The 19,380-nt window shown below is 35.2% G+C and overlaps 1 protein-coding gene across 2 annotated transcripts in view; it reads left to right on the top strand.

The window, feature by feature from the left end:
• PNPLA8 (patatin like domain 8, phospholipase A2) overlaps window positions 1-19,380 on the top strand; it is a 49,555-nt gene that overhangs the window by 17,099 nt on the left and 13,076 nt on the right. For both annotated transcript variants that reach the window (XM_079149350.1, XM_079149351.1), the window contains exons 5-8: window positions 863-957; window positions 2,418-2,589; window positions 6,759-6,816; window positions 8,874-9,068. In XM_079149350.1, the coding sequence (XP_079005476.1) occupies window positions 863-957; window positions 2,418-2,589; window positions 6,759-6,816; window positions 8,874-9,068 (520 nt within the window). The remainder of the gene's footprint in view (window positions 1-862; window positions 958-2,417; window positions 2,590-6,758; window positions 6,817-8,873; window positions 9,069-19,380) is intronic.

Here is a 19,380-nt window from a genome sequence, read left to right as displayed (position 1 = left end):
TCATATTGTGTACCTACATGTGTAATTTGACCTACATTCGTCTTCTCATGTTCCTTCATGAAGTATATCCTGTCTTTGGCAAAGATTTAGAAATGAACAAAGTGAACAGTATTAGTGAATATACCTTACTGCAGAGGTTTGTCCTAAATTTACTGAATTTTAAAAAATGAATGAATGAATGAAAGAGAGCTTAAGAATCTGACTAATAGCCAGGCATGATGATGCACACCTATAATCCTAGTAGTTCTCAAGACTGAGGTAGGACGATTGTGAGTTCAAAGCCAGCCTCGGCAACTCAGCAAGGCCCTATCTAACTTAGTGAGACCCTGTCTCTAGATAAAATATTTTTTAAAAAAATGGACTAGGGATGTGACTCAGTGGTTAAGTGCCCTTGGGTTCAGTACCCAGTGGGGAAAAAGTCCGACTAATGAACTATATAAAACACAAATATATAGAAGCATAGGTGATCATTGTATTGATGAGAGAAGAAACCCCAATGTATGACATCCCAAAGTTGGTCAGGGGAGGTTTTAGGTGTTTTTCAGAGTTGAGGTGTTTAAAAATATATCTTATATTTTTGTATTCTAATTCAAAGAATAAATCAAAATGTGTATTCTAGTACTCATTTTTAAATGTGCTGCTGTACCACAGGTTTGATACCTTTATTTAAATATTGGATTTAAAAAATGATCCTAAAAGTTTGGTCAGGCAATTTTTACTGATGATGACTTGTATATTAGTTTTCATGTTAGTATACAAACTACAAAAGCAGTTCATCGGATTATTTTATTCAATGACGAATTAATTTTTCTTGAAATAGGAATTCACATTTTGCATTTGATTTTTTTTTCCCCCCCCTTAGGGGTGTGGTTGCTCTTCAGACACTGAGGAAATTAGTTGAACTTACACAGAAGCCAGTTCATCAGCTCTTTGATTATATTTGTGGAGTAAGCACAGGTAAGGATTATTAGGCTAAAGATCATGGTTATTCTCTGAAGTGTTAGGCATTGATTTCATGTTTTGATGATGGTAATCTTTCACTTTGCTTAATGAACCTGTAAAGATGTTTATTGTAAGTAAGTTACCATTCAGAAAGATTTTAGTGTCCTTTTGTAATACGTTTTCAATAAACCACCATGACAATGGCAGATTATAAATTATTACTTTATGGTATATTCATTGTAAAGAAAGTGATGAAGCAGAAGGCAAACATTGTACTTGAATGAATAGAAAATTAAAGGTGGATAAGGTTTTACTTTTTTTTGTGAGAGGTGTCTCTCAATGAGAAGATTGCTCCCTGTATCATTTTTATATTGTTGTTTGGAGCCAGAATTTAAATTGAAAAATGTGAGAATCTGTGCTTTTAAAAAGCTACTTTTAGTTGGACATGTAATGCCAGTGACTGAGGCAGGAGGATCACAAGTTCAAAGCCAGCCTCTGCAACTTAGTGAGAACCTGTCTCAAAATTAAAAATGTTTTTAAAAGCCAGGGATGTAGCTCAGTGGTAGAGGGCCCTGGATTCAATCCCCAGTACCAAAAGAAAAAAGGAAAGTTCCCTTTAAATATTGCTAGTTGGACCAGGCGTTGTGGCGCATTCCTGTAATCCCAGCTACTCTGGAGTTTGAGGCAGGATTGCAAGGTGAAAGCCAGCCTCAGCAATTTAGCAAGGCCCCAAGCAACTTAGTGAGACCCATTCTCAAAAAAATAGAAAGGGCTGGGGATGTAACAAGTGGTGAAGTACCCCTGGTTAAATCCCCAGTAGGAGGGAGAGTCGGGTAGGAAGACCTGGAGGTGGTTGGTATACATACACACTTTCTCCTCCCTTTTCTCTTTAGTTAAGGGTTAGGCCAATTAGACACACTAGGTGGCGGTGTTTCCTTCCAGTTACAGCTAGTACATGAAATCAGCTATTTAAAAGGATATCCCAGAGTGTTTAATTTCTTTAATTACATTGGTTCTAGAAGCAACTTGAAAGAATAGTTGCTTAATGAATTTGTGAGTTATTAAATATATTGTGTTCTATGACTAGAACGAAGTAATTTTTGTTAGAAAGACAATTATCAACCATGATTTCTTTCTTATATATTTAATGTAAAGAAACATTTTAATATATTTAAAAATTTTTATAATTATCATCTTGAGGTAGCATGTATTTAATCATTTTTGGGACCTGGTAAAGCCCTTTACACATGTTGTCACAGTACAAGGGGCTTAAGTATTTTAGTTATTATTTTTTCCTATTTTACTGGTAAAAAAAAATTAGGATTGAGAAGTGAAGGAATTTATCTCAGGTGACATAGCTAGAATTGTCCCAGTATTAAAGCTAAAATTTAAGCCAGGTCTATGACTCAGAAGATCTTAAAATTATAAGTACAATAACATCAATGCTTATAAAAACTAAGACTTCTTTCTTTCAGGAGCCATATTAGCTTTCATGTTGGGATTGTTCCACATGCCCTTGGATGAATGTGAAGAACTTTATCGAAAATTAGGATCCGATGTATTTTCACAAAATGTCATTGTTGGGACAGTCAAAATGAGTTGGAGCCATGCATTTTACGACAGTCAAACATGGGAAAAGATTCTTAAGTAAGTTATGATTCTTTTAAAAAATGTTCTAATTAGGTAGGTGTATGTGCATATTATAATTTTTAAAATACAAAAATATAAAGATTCTTAAATTATTAATACCACTAATTGGAGATCATCACTGTTCCTATTTTGATGAGGCACATTATAATCATAAATCATAAATGCATGATATTTGCATGTAAAAGTTAAAATTGCCTTTTTAAAAATGAGACTACTTTGTACATAGTAGAGGATAATCGCATACTGTTCTCAAGTCATTATTCCAAGATCTTTAATAATTTTTAAATTTCATTCAAATATTATGAATCAAAAAGTATAAGTTGAAAGTAGAAACTTAAAATCAACTGCAATCCCATTGTTCAAAGCTGTAAACCTTGCAATATATTTCCTTCTAGGTTTTCCTAGATTGTATACATTTATATACATTTTGTAGAGCTGACATTATAGTTGTAAACTGATAGTCTTTCCCTTTTTTTAGCTTTATTTAAATTTCTTGATACATTTTTAAATGTTACATTATATTCCAGAGTATGATACTACTGTGTTTTTTTTAACCATTTCCATTTATAATATTTATGGACATTCAAGACGTTTATATTGCTTTTAATTTTTTGTGATTCTGAGCATTGCTTTGGTAGGAAACTTTAAGTTTCTGCCCACATTTCAGAATATACCAGTAGATCAGTTTGTGAGACACATAATTATTGAATCAAGTACTTGTTGTCGTTTTAAAATATTCATCATTTGGAAATAGAGAATAAAGAAAATTATCAGTAATTCTACTAAGATCAAAAGCATTACCAACATTTCTTTTCTAGAATTTTCTGCAGGGGGATTGTGTGTGTGTGTGTGTGTGTGTGTGTGTTCATTCCCTTCACAATTTGGGGGATGTAGTTTGGTAGCTGCATTTTCATTTAACATTTGTCACAATCTTTTACAGTCTCATTAATATTTTTGAAACATGCTTTGACGGTGTTCACTATTCCCTGCTATTTTTTATTTAAAAAGTTACTATTGGAAAAGAAGGATGCTTAAGACACCATTGTAGTTCAAAAGAAAGTTTCCATAGACATCTTACATCTCTACTTAAATCTCTGATAATAGCTTTAAGGAAAATTTCTAGAAGTGCAATTTGGGATCAGAGGGAATGCTTGTTTTATAAATCTTAAAGGTAGATAATATAAAACAGATTGCCCAGATTACTTACCTACCAGAATCAATTTGTATTTCTATCCTATGAAATATTCATGAACACACAACAATTTAATGTTTAAAAATATATCAGTTTGACAGTTTTTGAAACTGGTATTTCAATTGAAGTCACTTTGTTTATTAGTGATTTCAATATTGTTTTCTGACTATATTCTTTTGTGAATTTTGAGGCAAGGTCTTTGCTCATTTTACTGTCAGGATATTGCACTATATTGTATTTATAACCATATATTGAAACATGCTTTCTAATTACTCATCTTTTTAATGAAGAAAATTTAAGACCTTCATTTAACCACATTTTTATAATGATTTTTAGCTTTGCTTTCATACTCAAGTCTTTTCTACCCTGAAAGTAGGTACATATTTACATTATTTTCTAGTCCTAAGGTTCTATTAAACTTATATTCTTAGGTCACCTGAAATTCATTTTGACATGTGTTATAAGAGGGTCAAACTGTATTATTTTCTCATATTAATTCAAATGTCCCCAGTATCTTTACCAAGTATGTTTTTTTTTCCACTAATTTGAAACACCATCTCTATCTTATCTGTCTGCATAAGAGTATAATGTCCAATCTTTTTTGTTTTTTCTTTTGATTTATTTTTATGTAAATTCTGTAAATTTAGTTTTGAGCCTTTGTATAAGGTATTTTTTAATGAAATAATGAACTCCCTTTTTCACAATTCTGTTAACTATTTTCATTTAATTATCAAAATGAATTTTAGGTTACCTTTATCACACAAAAATCCTACTGAGGAATATTGGCATCTTTCCAATTGTAAAATCTCTCCATCCATTATTGCAAATTTAAAAATATTATTTTAGGTCTTTTGTGTCTACTGGAAAAAAAACTATCAGTTTTCATGAAATAATACTGCTTCTTAAATATTTTTTAAATAAAGATTTAAAATCTTAATGTAAAACCAATCACTTTACTGTGGAACTTTTTTTGTTTCTCATGAATCTTAACATATTTGCATATTACTATTTCATGTTTGCTTTTTCCAGAGACTTCATTTTTAATCATAGCATTAATAAACTTTAAATATGGTTAATTTTTTCCTTTCTTTGATTTTTCTCTTAACCTTTACAGCAAAGCAAACTAACTCTTAAAACTTAGTAGCTTAATTAAAACAATTACGATTTAGTCTCCATGATTCTGTGATTTGATTCAGAATTTCTTCTGTGCTTGCCTGAATTCAGTTTTGCTACTGGTAACTGGTAGGTTAGTTAATATGGCTGGGACAGCTGGGTCTCTCTTCACATGGTCATTTCTATCCTGGGTTTCATCTCTTCATCTCAGATCTCAGAGTTCCCAGAGGGCAATCCTCAGTGCATAATCACTTATCAGGACTTAGTTTTATCTCATGTTTGCTTATGTCTCATTGCGTGAAGCTACTCAAACCAAGGGTCTGTGTGGGAAGGGGCAATATATAAAGACATAGATTTCAGGAAGTGTGATTCATTGGGGGCCCTATTGTTATACTCTACCACACCTACCCTCTGGTTCTTTGTCATGACTTTTTTTTTTTAATCTCACTGTTTATTGAGAACACTTTTGGGTTGTTGATTTTTCCTGCGATAATGTCTTTGTGTTATTTTATGGGCAGTGTTTTAATTATAGCATCAGTAGCATCTGATGAGAATATTTAAATATTTTGTGTTTTTTTTTTTGACATAAGCAATTATCATTCCTTTCTCTTCAAATTTATACTCATAACTTAACTCATTAAAGCATTTTAACTCTTTTAGTAAAACCAAAGTTTTAACAACAACAATAACAAAGTTTAAACTTAGCTTGAAAGTGTGAATGCAGCATGCTCCCAGAATTTCTGTTCCAAATTTAGACCAAGCGTTTGCAGCAGGGTAAAACTGAGAAGATCAACTTGGGAAAGATAAGGACCTTGTTCATTTCGTAAAGTATTACACTAGTATTTTACACTGATGTTTATAAAAGTTTGTAAAGAGTAGATCACCAAGCAATTTGTAAATATTAATCTTATTTGAAACTCACTAACAGTTGAGAAAAATTTTTCTGCAGTCTTTTTAAATTTTACCTTCGAGATTACACCCAGGGACCCTCTACCACTGAGCTAAAACTCTCTGCTGTCACTGCTTTCTAAATTTTTTATTTTAAAGCTGAATCTTGCTAAATTACCCAGGTTGGGCTTGAACTTGGAATCTTCCTGCCTCAGCCTGCTGAGTTACTGAAATTACAGGTATGCACCACCATACCTGGCACTCCTGCAGTCTAAACACAACTTCTGTATTCTGCCAACGGACCCTAAAAACAATAGATTTATTGTATTTTTATGCCTTTGCCATATATAGGTACTGGCTTTCAGGATGTTGCTATCTTTCAGTATCTTTCTCAGTTACTACATCCTATGTTGATTTTTCCATCTCAAAACTATACTTACAGTCTGAATCAGGGATTAATAAACCACTGCATATTGTTTCATATACATTAATTGGATTATAAGCCTCTTAGGGGAGATTGTTATATTTCTTTTTCTTTGAAAAAGCCATAAGCAAATAGTAATTTAATAGTGCATATTTTGGGCTGGGGATATGGTTCAGTGGTAGAGTGTCTTAACAATGTCTGGCAGCGTTGAGGCCCTGGTTTGATCCCCAGCACCATCCGGAAAAAAAAAAAAAAAATAGTACATGTTTTGCTGTGTATGGTTGCACACACCTGTAATCCCAGTGGCTTGGGAGGCTGAGACAGGAGGATCGAAAGTTCAAAGCCAGTCTCAGCAACTTAGTGAAGTTCTAAGCAACTTTAGGAGACCCTGTCTCAAAATGAAAAATAAAAAGGGCTGGGGATATGGCTCAGTGCTTAAACACCCCTGGGTTCAATCCCTCGTGCTAAAAAAGAAAAAAAGTTCATGTCTTCTGATTCTTAAGAAAGAAAATCATTTTGACATATATTATTTCTTATCATTTAATAAAGGGATAGAATGGGTTCTGCACTAATGATTGAAACAGCAAGAAACCCTACATGTCCTAAGGTAAGTGTAGTGTATTATCTTAAATAATATCCATTTGTAACAAGGTCTGACAAAAACAGTTATTCTGAGGACTCTTTTGATAAGGAAAAAGTTGTTAAGAAATTTCTTCTAATAGATTTTATTAATTCCCTATACATTGAGTTACTCTATGAAGATCCAGGATGTGATGATTAGATCTTTTCTGTATCTAGTAAAAGTATAACAAAGGTTTAAAAACATGAAAGTCTGAGACTAAAAGTAAGGAAGAATTATTTTGTCATAATTAATTAAATTTAGTGATTTAAGGAAAGTTATAGCATTTCCTCCCCTAGATTTTTTTTAAAGAGAAAATTTATATATCATATGTAATCTCAATATGGCTCTTCATTTATTTATTTGTTTGAAGCCTAATGATCTGAGTACTGCTTTTCTGTTTTCTTTAATAATATTTGTTTGATTAAGGAATATAATTCATGTGCCTAAGAATTCCATGTAGTTTGTATTTATTCTCGGATGACAAACTGTAATGAAAAAATCAAACAAATACGGCTCCCTCTGTTGCTCTTGAGCTCTGGTGTTTCATACTTTCGTTCATTGTGCAATTATCAACTATGCATCCATTGTGGCAGCACTGTGCTGGGCACTTTGGACATATTTGTAAGCAAACACAGACATGGAGTTTATAGTCCTGTACGGCAACATAGCTAGTCATGAAATAATTACACAGATGAGACATACTTTCTTGAATGAGATCTGTGAAATACAGAAACAGTTCTCTCAAAGCACATAGTTAAAGGGATATAAAGTAAGGCTACTTTGAGATCTCGTCGTGAAGGCTGATGAGTAGGAGCATTTCTGGCAAAGAGACAAAGGGAATGGGCTGTGCAAGAGGAGTCATAGAGAATTCCAGGAACTGAAAGAGAATCCAAGGGCAGCATGTGGGATAAGGCTGGCACAGTAGGCAGATCAAACTGTGCACAGGGCCTTATAGGCTGTGATAAAGATAATGACTTAGCTCTTTTGGGGAGGACCCTGGGATGAATTCTGTGCCTCTTCTTTCCCTATATCTTTAGGGCTCCTTTTTGTTTGCTTGCTTCCAAATCACAGAAGTTGTTAACTTTGAATAAAAGAATAGAATGAGTATGAGGAAACTTCAACCACATTAAAAAGTGCTTTGTTAGATAAATGGAGTAGTCACCTATACATGTAATACCTATAATAATTTTTACCTGTAATAATTATAGAAAGACCCTCTGAACTTCAGTGTATGGCCAACTCTTAACCATAGCAACCTAGAGACAGAGGAATTATAGGAATTTAGGCTATGACTGGTTTATTAAATAGCAAAGCAAATGGGTCCTTGGCAGGGCTTGGCATAGGACACTAAAAACTTTGGCCTTAGTATATTTCTGCCTATTAAGGGTATATTGCAGATCATCATACAACGTATTTTACATACATTCAAAGTATAGCAGTAAAATCTGAGATGTGTGGTGATTGGTGTTAAAGTTTTTTAATAAAAGTTATCAGCTACCAAAATGTATAAATGCATTCTACTGTCATGTACAACTAATTAGAACAAATTTAAAAAATTAAAAAATCAGTTACCAAGTTTTAATAACAGATCAGAAAGCCCTATGAGTTTGTGAAGCTTTGTTTCATCTTTACTAACGTCATACTTTCAGAGAGCACAAAACAAAGACTAATTTGTAAATAAAATGTGAAAATTGTGTACTCATTAATCTTTAAGACATTTTTATTGATCGTTACTTCTATGTCAGTTATCACATAAGGATTTAGAAATATATGCCTTCTTGACTGTCTTATGTCAAATTCACTTATATAGTCAAATATATCTTTTGTTATTACTCTCTTCTAATACATTTCTCAGAATTGTCTCAGTACTTATATCTGTTGTGCCATACAGAAATATCTAATTTAAAATATTTTCTCAACTTTATATTTGTGTCTTTTGAAGAGTTGTAGATTGTTCATTCATACTCTACAAAGTAGCATTTAACTTACAGATCCCAAGTATTGCTGCTTACAGTGGTGTTGTTCACTTTTTAATTCACTAGGTAGCTGCTGTAAGTACCATAGTTAACAGAGGGATAACGCCAAAAGCCTTTGTGTTCAGAAACTATGGTCATTTTCCTGGAATCAACTCTCATTATTTGGGAGGCTGTCAATATAAAATGTGGCAGGCCATTCGAGCCTCATCAGCTGCTCCAGGCTACTTTGCAGAATACGCATTGGGAAATGATCTTCATCAAGTAAGTTAACGTGTATAGCCATCTTTTACAATTTTACATGATTGAAAGAATCAGCATTTATTAAATGTCACTCAACTTTGTAAGGATCAATCAAGATGACTTCTTCATGTTTTTATATTTTAAAAGATGTGCAATTCATTATATTTTTATTTGTGTTAAATTTATAAGTCTTGTGCTTGAGAATATAATTTAGGAGAGTTTTTGAAATATTCTATATAGTGTGGTTTGTAGCCAATTATGATAATTTTATTGATGAAAAAATGTGGTAGTTATTTGTGATTAGCTTTCCAAACATAAAAATTAAATATGAAGTAGATTCTAGCAAATGCAGAAAGTCTGTTTGACAATTTTGGAGAGTAGGATTTGAAGGAGACTTAAACATTCATTAAGTTAGCTATGTACCAAACACTTGTTTAATTTTTTACATGAATTGTCTCATTTATTCATTGCTATTTATGAGACAACTATTTCCATTGTACAAGTAAGGAATTGGGGTCTTAAGAAAGGCTAAGAAATTAAACTAGAGTCACAGCTATTCAATGACAGGATGCTATCTATAGGTTTAAAATTATGGTTAAATTATTTGTAGAGTTGAGTATTATTTCTGGCCTTCTTTTTCTATTATGTGCACTCATTTACTTCATTTCTTTCTGTCAAGTTTTCCCCACTCTGTGGAATTCTTTTTTGTTTTTGTTTTGTTTTGTTTGTTTTTGGTATCAGGGATTGAACCCAGGGGTGCTTAACCAGTGAGCCACATCCCCAGTCCTTTTTATTTTTTATTTTGAGACAAGTTAGGTGAAGTTGTTTAGGGCCTTGCTAAGTCGCTGAGGTTGTCTTTGAACTTGCAATACTCCTGACTCCGCCTCCTGAAGCTCTGGGATTACAGGTGTGCACCACCACACCTGACATGGAGCTCTTAATCTATAACTTTAATCTATAAATTAATAAATGATAAAAAAATAAAGCCAATAGCTTTATTTTTATATGATGTCTAAGTTAGTGTTTTTAGCTTTTTTATATGATGTCTCTCTTAAAATTAATCTCATTATATAGTCTGTAATCTTAACTTTCCCCTCCAGTTACTGAAGTTTGTGTGTTCTCTTTACTTAGTAATTAAGTCTATTGAGAAAAAAAATATTATTGACAAGGATTTTCAGATAGCATTATTCGATCACAGGTCTTTATAAACTCTATGTTGGTTATAAAGCTTCAAAATTGTTAATGGTTAATTCTAATTTACATTATTAAACATCATTATTAAACAACTAAAATATTTTTATCAATTTTATTTTCTCCTATGTTTTGATAGAATAGCTTAGATGTATTCTAAAATGTCATGGTCAACTTAGCTTACTTTCTTTTTTTTAATTAAAAATCATAAATTTACATAGGGCAATGTTGTTTGATTCATTCTGTTATTTTTTCCCTACCCCCCACCACTCCCACCCCTCTTTTCCCTATATACAGTCCTTCCTTCCTCCATTCTTACCACCCTCCTTATCCCTAACCCTAAAACTAACCCTAACTCTAATGCTAACCCCTCCTACCCCCCTTTATATGTCCTTACCGCTTATCAGCGAGATCATTCATCCTTTAATTTTTTGAGATTGGCTTATCTCACTTAGCATAATATTCTCCAATTTCATCCATCTGCCTGCAAATGCCATAATTTTAAAATTCTTCATGGCGGAGTAATATTCCATTATATATATATATGCAACAGTTTCTTTATCCATTCATCAACTGAAGGGCATCTAGGTTGGTTCCACAATCTGGCTATGGTGAATTGAGCAGCTATGAACATTGATGTGGCTGTATCTCTGTAGTATGCTGATTTTAAGTCCTTTGGGTATAGGCCAAGGAGTGGGATAGCTGGGTCAAATGGTGGTTCCATTCCAAGCTTTCTGAGGAATCTCCATACTGCTTTCCAGAGTGGCTGCACTAATTTGCAACCCCACCAGCAATGTATGAGTGTACCTTTATCCCCACATCCTCACCAACACCTATTGTTGCTTGTGTTCTTGGTAATCGCCATTCTAATTGGGGTGAGATGAAATCTTAGGTAGTTTTGATTTGCATTTCTCTTATTACTAGAAATGTTGAACATTTTTTCATATATCTGTTGATTGCTTGTAGATCTTCTGTGAAGTGTCTGTTCATTTCCTTAGCCCATTTGTTGGTTGGATTATTTGTATTCTTGGTGTAGAGTTTTTTGAGTTCTTTATAGATTCTGGAAATTAGCGCTCTATCTGAAGTATGAGTGGCAAAGATATTCTCCCACTCTGTAGGCTCTCTCTTCACATTACTGATAGTTTCCTTTGCTGAGAGAAAGTTTTTAGTTTGAATCTATCCAGTTGTTGATTCTTGCTTTTATTTCTTGTGCTATGGGAGTCCTGTTAAGGAAGTTTGATCCTAAGCCAACAAGTTGAAGGTTTGGACCTACTTTTTCTTCTATAAGATGCAGGGTCTCTGGTCTGATTCCGAGGTCTTTGATCCATTTTGAGTTGAGTTTTGTGCAGGGTGAGAGATAGGGGTTTAATTTCATTCTGTTGCATATGGATTTCCAGTTTTCCCAGCACCATTTGTTGAAAAGGCTATCTTTTCTCCATTGCATATTTTTGGCCCCTTTGTCTAGTATGAGAAAATTGTATTTATTTGGGTTTGTGTCCATGTCCTCTATTCTGTACCATTGATCTACCTGTCTATTTTGGTACCAATACCATGCCGTTTTTATTACTATTGCTTTGTAATAGAATTGAAGATCTGGTATTGCGATACCCCCTGCTTCGCTCTTTCTACTGAGGATTGCTTTAGCTATTCTGGGTTTTTTATTCTTCCAGATGAATTTCATAATTGCTTGCTCTATTTCTGTAAGGTACATCGTTGGGATTTTAATTGGAATTGCATTGAATCTGTATAGCACTTTAGGTAGTATGGCCATTTTGACAACATTAATTCTGCCTATCCAAGAACATGGGAGATCTTTCCATCTTCTAAGGTTTTCTTTAATTTCTTTCTTTAGTGTTCTGTAGTTTTCATTGTAAAGGTCTTTCACCTCTTTTGTGAGATTGATTCCCAAGTATTTTTTCTTCGATGCTATTGTGAATGGGGTAGTTTCCCTAATTTCTTTTTATGAAGATTCATCACTTATGTATAAAAATGCATTGGATTTATGAGCATTGATCTTGTAACCTGCTACTTTACTGAATTCACTTATGAGTTCTAAGAGTTTTCTGGTGGAATTTCCAGGTTCCTCTAAATATATAATCATGTCATCAGCGAACAGGGATAGTTTGAGTTCTTCTTTTCCAATTCGTATTCCTTTAATTTCTTTGGTTTGTCTAATTGCTCTGGCTAGAGTTTCAAGGAGGATGTTGAATAGAAGTGGTGAAAGAGGGCATCCCTGCCTTGTTCCAGTTTTTAGGGGGAATGCTTTCAGTTTTTCACCATTTAGAATGATATTGGCCATGGGCTTAGCATAGATGGCCTTTACAATGTTAAGGAATGTTCCCACTACCCCAATTTTTTCTAGTGTTTTGAGCATGAAGGGATGCTGTGTTTTATCGAATGCTTTTTCTGCATCTATTGAAATAATCATGTGATTCTTAACTTTTAGTCTGTTGATACGGTGAATGACATTTATTGATTTCCGGATGTTGAACCAACCTTGCATCCCTGGGATAAAACCCACTTGATCGTGGTGTACTATCTTTTTAATATATTTTTGTATGCGATTTGCTAAAACGTTGTTGAGAATTCTTGCATCGATGTTCATTAAGGATATTGGTCTGAAATTTTTCTTTCCTTGATGTGTCTCTGTCTGGTTTAGGTATCAGGGTGATATTGGCTTCATAGAATGAGTTTGGGAGGGTTCCCTCCTCTTGTATTTCATGGAATACTTTGAGGAGTATTGGAATGAGCTCTTCTTTAAAGGTTTTGTAGAACTCGGCTGAGAACCCATCTGGTCCCGGACTTTTCTTTGTTGGTAGGCTTTTGATGACCTCTTCTATTTCATTGCTTGAAATTGATTTATTTAAGTTTTGTATGTCCTCCTCGTTCAGTTTAGGTAATTCATATGTCTCTAGAAACTTGTTGATGTCTTTGAGGTTTTCTGTTTTGTTGGAGTATAGATTTTCAAAATAGCTTCTAATTATGTTTTGTATTTCACTCGTGTCTGTAGTGATATTTCCTTGTTCATTCCGAATTTTAGTAATTTGAGTTTTCTCCCTCTTTCTCTTTGTTAGCGTGGCTTAGGGTTTATCAAGTTTGTTTATTTTTTCAAAGAACCAACTTTATTTTGTTAATTTTTCCAATTGTTTCTTTTGTCTCAATTTCGTTGATTTTGGCTCTGATTTTAACTATTTCCTGTCTTCCACTACTTTTGGTGTTGGTCTGCTCTTCTTTTTCTAGGGCTTTGAGCTGTAATGTTAAATCGTTTATTTGTTGATTTCTACTTCTTTTGTTGAATGCGCCCCATGAAATAAATCTTCCTCTCAGTACTGCTTTCATAGTGTCCCAGAGATTTTGATATGATGTGTCTTTGTTCTCACTTACTTCTAAGAATTTTTTAATTTCCCTCCTGATGTCTTCTGTTATCCATTCATCGTATAATAGTGTATTATTTAATCTCCAGGTATTGGAGAAGTTTGTTTTTTATTCTGTCATTTATTTCTAATTTCAATCCATTATGATCTGATAGAGTACAAGGTAGTATATCTTCTTGTATTTGCTAACAGTAGCTTTGTGGCATAAGACATGGTCTATTTTAGAGAAGGATCCATGTGCTGCTGAGAAGAAAGTGTATTCATTCTTTGTTGGATGGTATATTCTATATAAGTCGGTTAAGTCTAAATTGTTGATTGTGGTACTGAGATCTATGGTATCTTTATTCAATTTTTGTTTGGACGATCTATCCAATGGTGAGAGAGGTGTGTTAAAATCGCCTAGTATTATTGTGTTGTGGTCTATTTGATTTCTGGAATTGAGAAGGATTTGTTTGACATACATGGATGAGCCAATGTTCGGGGCATAGATATTTATGATTGTTATGTCTTGCTGATTTATGCTTCCCTTAAGCAGTATGTAATGTCCTTCTTTATCCCTTGTGACTAGTTTTAGCTTGAAGTCCACATTATCTGAAATGAGGATGGATACTCCAGCTTTTTTGCTGTGTCCGTGTGTATGGTATGTTTTTTCCCATCCTTTTACCTTTAGTCTATGGATATCTCTTTCTATGAGATGAGTCTCTTGCAGGCAGCATGTTGTTGGATTTTTTTCTTTTTAATCCAATCTGCCAGTCTGTGTCTTTTGATTGATGAGTTCAGGCCATTAACATTCAGGGTTATTATTGTGATATGATTTGTATTCCCAGTCATTTGACTCATTTTTGTTTTTTGACACGATTTTGTTTCTCCTTTATTTGGCAATTCCTTTAGACTAGTTCCTCCCGTTGCTGATTTGCATCGTTGTTTTTCATCTCTTACTCATGGAATACTTTGCTGAGAATGTTCTGTAATGCCGGCTTTCTTTTTGTAAATTCCTTTAGCTTTTGTTTATCATGGAAGGATCTTATTTCATCGTCAAATCTGAAAGTAAGTTTTGCTGGGTATAAGATTCTTGGTTGGCATCTGTTTTCTTTCAGGGCTTGAAAAATGTTGTTCCAGGCCCTTCTAGCTTTTAGGGTCTGGATTGAAAAATCTGCTGATATTCTTATTGATTTCCCCCTGAGTGTAATTTGATTCTTTTCTCTCGCGGCCTTTAAAATTGTCATTATTTTATATGTTAGGTATTTTCATAATAAAGTGCCTTGGTGTGGGTCTGCTGTAATTTTGTATATTTGGAGTTCTGTAAGCCTCTTGTACTTGGTTTTCCATTTCATTCTTCAGATTTGGGAAATTTTCTGATATTATTTCATTGAATAGGCTGTTCATTCCTTTGGTTTGTTTCTCTAAGCCTTCCTCAATCCCAATAATTCTTAAATTGGCCTTTTCATGATATCCCATAATTCTAGTAGATTCTGTTCATGATTTCTTACCATCTTTTCTGTTCGGTCAACTTTGTTTTCAAGATTAAATATTTTTTCTTCAATATCTGAGGTTCTGTCTTCCAGGTGTTCTAACCTATTGGTTATGCTTTCTATGGAGTTTTTAACTTGGTTTATTGTTTCCTTCCTTTCAAGGATTTCTGATTGGTTTTTTTTTCAGTATCTCTAACTCTTTATTGAAATGTTCTCTTGCTTCCCATATTTGCTCTTTTAACTGTTCATTGGTGCAGTTATTTAATGCCTGCATTTGCTCTTTCATCTCCTCATTTGCTTCCCTGATCGTTTTAATTATGTACATTCTGAACTCCCTTTCTGAGATTTCTTCTGCTGTGCTGTCATTGGGTTTTATTGATATAGTATGTAGGTTTTTTTGGGACATTTTCTTCCCTTGTTTTCTCATATTGGTCAGATGTCAGTGCGACTCTGTGATATTGCAGATTTCCTCTATTAGCTTATAGTGTCCCTGTAGATTTCCAGTGTATCACCTCCCAGCCTTCAGTAGCCTGAAGTCTTGGAGGAACTTGATAATGCAGTGCTTCCAAAGAAAGCTGCCCCTAGCCCGCTACTGGTTCCAGGGCTTGGAGCTGGCTCTGTGTGGAAAGGCTCTCACTGGGGGGCCTGCTCTGAGAAGCTGGCCGTGTGGGAGGAGCCCACCGCCTGAGTGCCAAGGGCTGACTGGGGAAGACTCTAGCTGCCCTGCCCTACTCTAATAAGCCGCCGGAATCTGGGCCTGCCTCCCAGGTCGAGCTTCACCCGGTGGGGGAGACTCACTCCTTGGCTCTATTTTCGTCCAGGTCTCTCAATGCCTCCCCTTCTTGAATCCTGGATTGTGGAGTGACTGGAGTTGCAGTCACCCTCTAGTCCGCCATCTTGGATCGCCCCGTGGAAAAAGTCTGCGGCCAGAGGGTGCAGGTCCGCTTGGAGAGGTCTCTGGCTGCCCTGCCCTGCCCTGGTCCCAGAGGCTGCTTGCGGGTGGGAGATCTCCGCTGGATTGAGGACTTGTGGCTGGCTCTGTGTAGAAAGGCTCTCAATGGGCATCTGCTCCAAGAAGCTAACCTAGAAAGGCGCTTTCCGCCGTAGGGAGCCGGGCTGCTTGGGGAAGTCCCTGGCTGCCCTGTCCTGGTCTCTGAAGCATCCTGCGGGCCAGAGGTCACCACGCTGGCTCAGGGACTTGGAACTGGTTCTGTGCAGAAAGGCTGTCACTGGGGGGCCTGCTCTGAGAAGCTGGAGAATCTGGCCCTGTGGGAGGAGCCCACTGCCGGAGTGCGCAGAGCTGCCTGGGGAAGACTCTAGTTGCCCTGCCCTACTCTAATAAGCCACCCGTATCCGGGTCTGCTGCCGGGGCCAAGCTTCACCCGGTGGGGGAATCTCACGCCGTGGCTCTATTTTAGTCCGAGTCTCTCAATGCCTCCCCTTCTTGAATCCTGGGTTCTGGAGCGACTGGGGATGCAGTCACCCTCTAGTCCGACATCTTGGATCGCCCGCTTATTTTCCTTTGATCTTTATGAAAGTAATATAATCTTTGTAGTTAACACATTTTGTCTTTGGAGTCATTTCAAACAATTTCCTACTTGATCAAATCAGTCATTGTTGAATAATGTAGGGCACTTCCCTACTTGCCTTTCTTTTATTTTCCTTCTACCCCCTCAGGGCAGCAAGTGCTGGCTGTTGAATTTCTTTCTGACATTGATTTCAGGATTTATTGGTCACTGCAAAGGTTGATTTTAATGGGTAGCTTGCTGTCTTTAACAACTACTTCACCCTTTCTTATTTTATTCTTGCCATGTCATAAGTGGAAAACTAACTTAGACAATGTGTTTAAAATAGTGTAGGTTATAACTGTAAGATGGTCATCATGGTACAAACTTCTCACTTAAGCCAGATATCAGCAAGATACTTAAATAATGAATTTGGATAACTGTGTTTTGGGATCCAAGGTTTCCAGATTTCAAAAGAAGTTAGCTTGCCCAACTGGATGGTGCAGTTTGGGAGGCTGAAGCAGGAGGATCTGGAGTTCAAAGCCAACCTCAGCAATTTAGGGAGGCCCTAAGCAACTCATTGAGACCTTGTCTCAAAATAACATTTTAAAAAGGGCTGGAGATGTGACTCAGTGCTTAGGTACCCCTGGATTCAATCCCTAGTACCAAAAAAAAAAAAAAAAAGTTTTCTCATTTTCTCTTTATTCTTTATCTAAGAAGGAAAAGTAGTTCAGATGTTTAATTCAGTCTTTCCTGAATTTGTGTGTGTGTGTGTGTGTGTGTGTGTGTGTGTGTGTATGTGTGCGTGTATTTGTGTGTAATAAAGTAACTCAGTGGTTCTTTTTCTATTTCAGATAGACTAGTGATACTTCTTTTCATGCTTTGCCATTTTTATATTGATGACCAAACCATTCAATTTATTATGAGCTACAGGTTTTAAAAGTTCCTTACATAAATTTTTGTAAAGTACATAACGGTGTAAACAGAGGATGTAATTTCATGTAAATCATCCAGAAAAATTGGCACACTTAAGAATATTCAAGTGAAATCTGAATCTAAACAACCTACTTAAGTAAATAGTTTCTAGTCTCTTCTTCCAAAACTTGAGGAAGAAGACATGGGGTTTTTTTTCCCCTCAAAAAACAACTTAAAAGGTAGATAAGAGTATTCTAAGCTAGGCGTTTTGGCATACACCTTAATCCCAGCTGCTCAGGAGCCTGAGGCAGGAGGATTGCAAGGTCCAGGTCAGCCTGGGCAGCTTAGCAATATGTCTCAACTTTATTAAGGACTTGGGTTGTAATTCAGTGGTAGAGCGCTTGCCTTCTGCTCATGAGGCCCTGGGTTCAGTCACCAGTACTGAAAGAAAAGAAAAGAATATTCTGAAGTGTGAATGATCATGATTGCTTAAAGAAAAAAATTCAGATGAATTTCCTGCTTCATTCTGATCCTTCAGGAGTTTTCAAAATTAACACTAACTCACAGTACTTACTACAACCTTCTTATCCTAAATCCTTTGAATAATTATATTCAATTATTTCCAGTCTCATTTTTAAAATCCCTTTTAACTGTCATGTCTGACATATGTCTTATTTTAAGTTACTTTATATCCTTTTTGGAGCCAGGTAGAATATAAATTATAGGTTAATGTTCTATTTGAGCAGTTACTGAAAGCAGTGCTGTAATTAAGAGGTATGAGAAGATGGATGGGAAGATTTCATTTGCTTTTGACTATAAAAAGAAGAATATTATTATAGTACTTACAAAGTGTGTTATGTGTTCTAGAAAATGGTAAAGTAGGATGAATTCTTTTTGACTAGGCTTCCTTTACTCCTGCCTACCCAAGTAGTAGCATATTTTTCTTGAAGTAGTACTTTTTACACATACCTCTTTTTCCATCTTCACCTCCAACATTAAATTGTTCATTCCTATCTTTAAAGGAAGAATGTGAAAAATGGTCTAACTCTAAAGGGTTTTTTGAGGGGAGGATGGATTGAACTCAGGGCCTCGTATATGCTAAGCATGTGCTCTACCACGAAAGTACACTTGAAGCCATCACACTGATGACAGCTTCTAATATATCATTCTTTGACTTTGTTGATATTTTAAAAGATTATGTTCATAGCTTAGGATACATTAACCTAAAAAATGGACAAAGTTTCATATAAGTGTTGTAGGTGAAGTATGTTTTTAGCAGGAAGAGCCTGCCCAACACCTACCAAATTATGTCTGTGCTGGGTCACAACTAATAATTTTCATTATAACTAGACATAAATGTAGTGAGTCCTGACTCAGTGCGAAATACTGTGCTAGCTGGGAAGGATATAGGTTTTTAATAATAGATTGTATATTATTTGTGCTTCCTGGATCCTGTCCTCAAATAACTCTGACTAGAAGACTATACACATGGTTATAAAATGAGATAAAGTAAATTCACTAATAAAAATACATACAGTTTTGAGAAGTAGTATAGATATTCTGTCAGGGTCATCTTTACAAAGAAGTTGTCAACTGAGTTGATGTATAAAGATTGAATAGGTGATTAGGGATAGAATGAGATTGGCAGGGCTGGAGATGTAGCTCAGTAGCAGATTGCTTACCTAGAATGTTTGAGGCTCTTGAGTTCTATACCTGGTGCTACAAAAAATGAGAGAGAATGAGAATGGGAAGGAGGAATGGGGAATGATTGAATGTAACTATTGCCACTGAATCTTACTCTTTAACATGACCAATTTTATGTTACATGTAGTTTACTACAATAAAATTTAAACTAAAAAAAATGAAAAGCTGAGAA

Source organism: Sciurus vulgaris, assembly GCF_902686455.1.
Source record: "Sciurus vulgaris genome assembly, chromosome: 8".
Taxonomy (NCBI): Eukaryota; Metazoa; Chordata; class Mammalia; order Rodentia; family Sciuridae; genus Sciurus; species Sciurus vulgaris.
Note: the sequence above shows the minus strand (reverse complement) of the source record. Positions and strands in the feature narration are given on the sequence as shown.